This window comes from Branchiostoma floridae, chromosome 17 (assembly GCF_000003815.2).
Source record: "Branchiostoma floridae strain S238N-H82 chromosome 17, Bfl_VNyyK, whole genome shotgun sequence".
Taxonomy (NCBI): domain Eukaryota; kingdom Metazoa; phylum Chordata; class Leptocardii; order Amphioxiformes; family Branchiostomatidae; genus Branchiostoma; species Branchiostoma floridae.
The window spans coordinates 10,014,036-10,018,258 of NC_049995.1; the positions used below are offsets into that span (position 1 = coordinate 10,014,036).

The 4,223-nt window shown below is 41.2% G+C and overlaps 1 protein-coding gene across 1 annotated transcript in view; it reads left to right on the forward strand.

Moving 5' to 3' along the window:
* The window catches only part of LOC118405126 (dipeptidyl peptidase 1-like), a 6,133-nt gene extending 1,910 nt beyond the window's left edge, over positions 1–4,223 (forward strand). Inside the window, exons 3-8 of the mRNA XM_035804537.1 lie at positions 168–373; positions 651–800; positions 958–1,121; positions 1,650–1,854; positions 2,434–2,562; positions 3,242–4,223. Coding sequence (XP_035660430.1) covers positions 168–373; positions 651–800; positions 958–1,121; positions 1,650–1,854; positions 2,434–2,562; positions 3,242–3,462 — 1,075 coding nt within the window. The 3' untranslated portion in view covers positions 3,463–4,223. The remainder of the gene's footprint in view (positions 1–167; positions 374–650; positions 801–957; positions 1,122–1,649; positions 1,855–2,433; positions 2,563–3,241) is intronic.

The following is a 4,223-nucleotide window of genomic DNA, read 5'->3' on the forward strand; positions in this document are numbered from 1 at the left end:
AGTTGCTTGGAGTAAACTATTTTTGGCGTATCTTATTACCTGGATGTCTAACCTACATCGACGTAAAGAAGAATAAAAATTTTTGCTTTTAGATCATCACACTTCAAAACTGCAAGAAAATCTGAGATATTGAGTCTGTTTCTATAAAATTGTTTCATTATTTACAGTTTCATACAAGATGGCAGCGTCGTCACGAGCTACTGCAACACGACGTTCGCAGGATGGTCACATGACCTCCTGGGACGAGACTGGGCCTGTTACTATGGCATCCGACTGAAACCTGGTGTCCCGGATGAAGCACCAGTCACAACTCGCTTGCTACAAAAGATCGAGGAAAAGAGGACTCAAATGAATGATACGAACTTCGTAAAAGGTTGTACAATTAAAAATGTTGATAATATGTTGCCTTTAGCATTGTATCAATTCTGAGTAATTCATTTTCGTTTTGTTGTACGTAACTTTTCTGTATCATCGCATCTTCAGTCAGTTTGGTAGCATGCTAACCCTTCTGTCGTATTGAGGTCACTTTAGAGGTCAAGCCATGAAGGTTTTCAAATTATCTTCAATGCTAGAACCAGATAGCTCTTAAAGACCTATATAGCATGCATTCAAATGTATTCACGATGTTCAAACTTCTATTTTTTCACCAGCAATAAATAGTGCACAAAGGTCATGGAAGGCGGTGACCTACCCAGAACACATTGGGATGCGGCTATCCAACATGGCGTCCATGTCAGGTGGCCATGTCTCCGCGCTGAGCTACCCCTTACCAGTAGAGATGGACGAGAAAACTAGAATAGGTGAGACAACATTATCTATTGATTTATTAGCTCTTGTTTATTGAAAAAAATTAGCTATGATTTAAACATGCATCTGTGATTATGCAGGCATGACTTGTTTGTGTCGAAGTTTTTTCTTAATTCTAATTTTCATCTTTTTTTAATGATTTAATTACAGCTATAAGTCACTTGCCATCGGAGTTCGATTGGCGCAACGTCAACGGTCAGAATTTTGTCCCTGACGTCAGGGAGCAAGGCGACAGTTGTGGCAGCTGCTACGCACAGGTCACGGCCGCCGTGTTGGAATCACGTCTTCGAATCATGACCAACAATACTCTCAAGGTCAGTGCAATCACGTGATCGTCACATGATTAACCACGTGATCGTCGCATGATTAACTAAGGCACGTGCAACGATAACTGCAGTCCAATATTTGGCCCCATCTAATAAGACTAATTGATAAAGCACAGTTTGAAAGAGATGAAAACAACTGCAATCAAAACTGCAAAACTGTAGCCTAGAGGCTGAAGTGCAGACTTCTAGTAACGTACAATAAGCTACCTTCCATGTTTGGGTTGTTGTTTGAAACCAACAAGTAACTTTAAAAGTTAAAAAAAAGAGAAAAGAAGAACAGCTAAAAATATTCACTCACGTGATCTTCTCGTCACAATTTGAATCATGAGAGTGCCATTTTAGGATGCAAGCACAACAAAAAGGACTGTCCGCCATATTGGTGTCCTGTCATATTGGTGTTCCATTCAATTCAGTGCACCTCTCAGTTTGACTCAAGCGCAAATTACATGTCAATAGGGACACCAACAAGGCAGTAGAAGCACCTTTGACCTATCACATTCCTTTTCTCGTTCCCAGACCAGCATGTCGCCCCAGGATGTGGTGAGCTGTAGCGAGTACTCGCAGGGCTGCCTTGGGGGTTTTCCGTATCTGACTGCCAAGTACGCCCAAGATTTTGGCATGGTCGAAGAACGGTGTGACCCCTACCACGGATACCCAACTCCCTGCAAACAGTATCCTTCTGACTGTAGGAGATACTACGCCGAAGATTACCACTATATCGGTAAGGCTGTTTATGTCATACCTGGGCCGCGAAAACGTTCGATACAGGTGTTCCGGACCGTGTGATATCTTTCTGTAACACACAGGCTTCCAAGTTGTATCACACGGGCTTCCTTCAAGTAAATCAACCTATTTCAAACATGCCGAGTGCGGCACGGTTGAAAATTCGAATACCGGATTCGGACGTTAGGATTGCTGTTGTTACAATTGTTTGTTCGAGGACACAACATTTTCGCGACTTCTAGTGCATTTCATATCAAAACATGTGTTTTCTCAGGTGGGTATGGCATAGATAAAATACAACAAGGTGTATTCCGCATCACCCTCGGTCCCAGCCCTCCCGCGAATCGGATCACCCTCCGGCCTTCGGCGGTCGGGCGATCCTACCCGCGGTCGGGCTTGTACCTCGGGTGATACGGAATAAACTATTCTATATTTATACCATGCCCAACACAAATACCATTATTTTGTTATTTGAATCCGATCTATGCGTTAATTAGTAGTTTATGCAGTATTAGCAAGCATTAAAAACGTTATTAACGAAGGGAGAGATTTGACTGAAGGGTATTTTCATTTACAGGAGGGTATTACGGCGCTTGTAACGAAGGTCTGATGATGTTGGAGCTGGTCAATAAAGGACCAATCACAGCCGCCCTTCAGGTGTATGATGACTTCCGGTATTTCAAGTCAGGGATATACCACCACACAGGTAACTGCTTGTAATAGATAGAGTTTCGTATATAGACTTTAAAAGGTTATCTATCATAATTAGTATGTTTGAACAATTGACTGTAGATTAGTAAGTCAACCCTTTCTGTGAAATCTTTGTGGTGATTATTTTTGACAACAGAGATGTTGGAAAAACAGAGGGTTTGAGAGAATCACTTCATGTCCACATTTTTTGCAAATATTAAAGTATAAACGACAGCAAGCTCTACTAAACCGATTGTATCAGAATATTGCATTATACTATAGAGCTTGTAACTTTGAGCCTTCACACAATAATCCAATTGCATACATTTTCGATCATGCGCATTGGTTTTTCTGGGATATTTGACCGCACACATCGGACATGCGTCTATTCTCCAAACAGCGGTTGGGTCGCGGAAATAGTAGTGGTCGGGATTTTTACCGTAGAAGTCGTGATTTTTTACCGTGGTTATTACTTACTTAATTACTACAATCTCAGCGATTCAACATCTGCTTGGAGAATAACATGCTTCCACGTTTTGGAAATACTTCGGTCAAAGTTGAACGAAAGTTGATACCACCTGCCGTCCTATTTCTGGCATGATCTGATGCGTCCAACAACCAGATGGAGAAGAAGTTTAGTATATATGATATATTCTGTCTTAAATATGACCGTTCTGTCACTTCAATACATTCAGGTCTCCAGAATGGCTGGAATCCTTGGCAGTTCACCGATCACGTGACCACGTTCATAGGATATGGCGCTGACGCAACTTCCGGTGAGAAGTACTGGATCGGACAGAACACGTGGGGTACGGACTGGGGCGAGCTGGGATACTTCAAAATCCGCCGGGGAACCAACGAGGTCAACATCGAGTCCATTGGGGTGGCTATGACACCTATAGTGCCGAACCCATAGCACTCTTGATTATGTTTCCCTTCATAAAAAGAAAACATATTGTTTTACCCCTTTTCTTCCTCTTCTTATTTCGTCAAAATAAGGTCAAAGACCTGGACCAGGTGGCTGTCACCCTAGTTACTGGTCTAGCAGCAGACACCCTGTGGCGTTCAGTTACATTATGTAGCAAGTGGTAGGGCAGAGTTCGAGGGGCAGATAGTCACCATGGATATGCATGTGCTGGAGTAAGGATAAACTGAGAAGTAGTAGTTTGCTAGGCTAGACCATGTTAGGTTGAAATTATTTGATTGCAAATGTTACAACCTTTGCAAATTTGTAGTTGACACTTGTTTTAATGTTATCTCTTCTCATCTATAAAAGTTTAATTAGATGTCACGCTATTGAAGTAGCTGTTGGGACGAATGTTTTACAAATACTTAGATATCTGAGTAAGCTTTCAAAATCTGATTAACTTCAAACTAAGTTTGTTCTGCAGATATTATGTCTGAAATACGAATCTACTAGTCGACAATGGCATTGGATGTCTATGTTTTATTCGATACGAAATAGAGCCTAATTCGATTAACAGATTTTCTCACCAACTATTCCATGCCTAGATACAAGGACCGCCTGATGTCATTGAATTGTGAGTTTGTTTGAGTCAAGGTCAACCATACGTGAGTATATCATAAATCAATGAACATTTAGCCTTCAAAAAGTGATTAGTCAATGATTGAAATTCAAAACCAAATACGTAATAATAAACGGGATATAAGAAAACA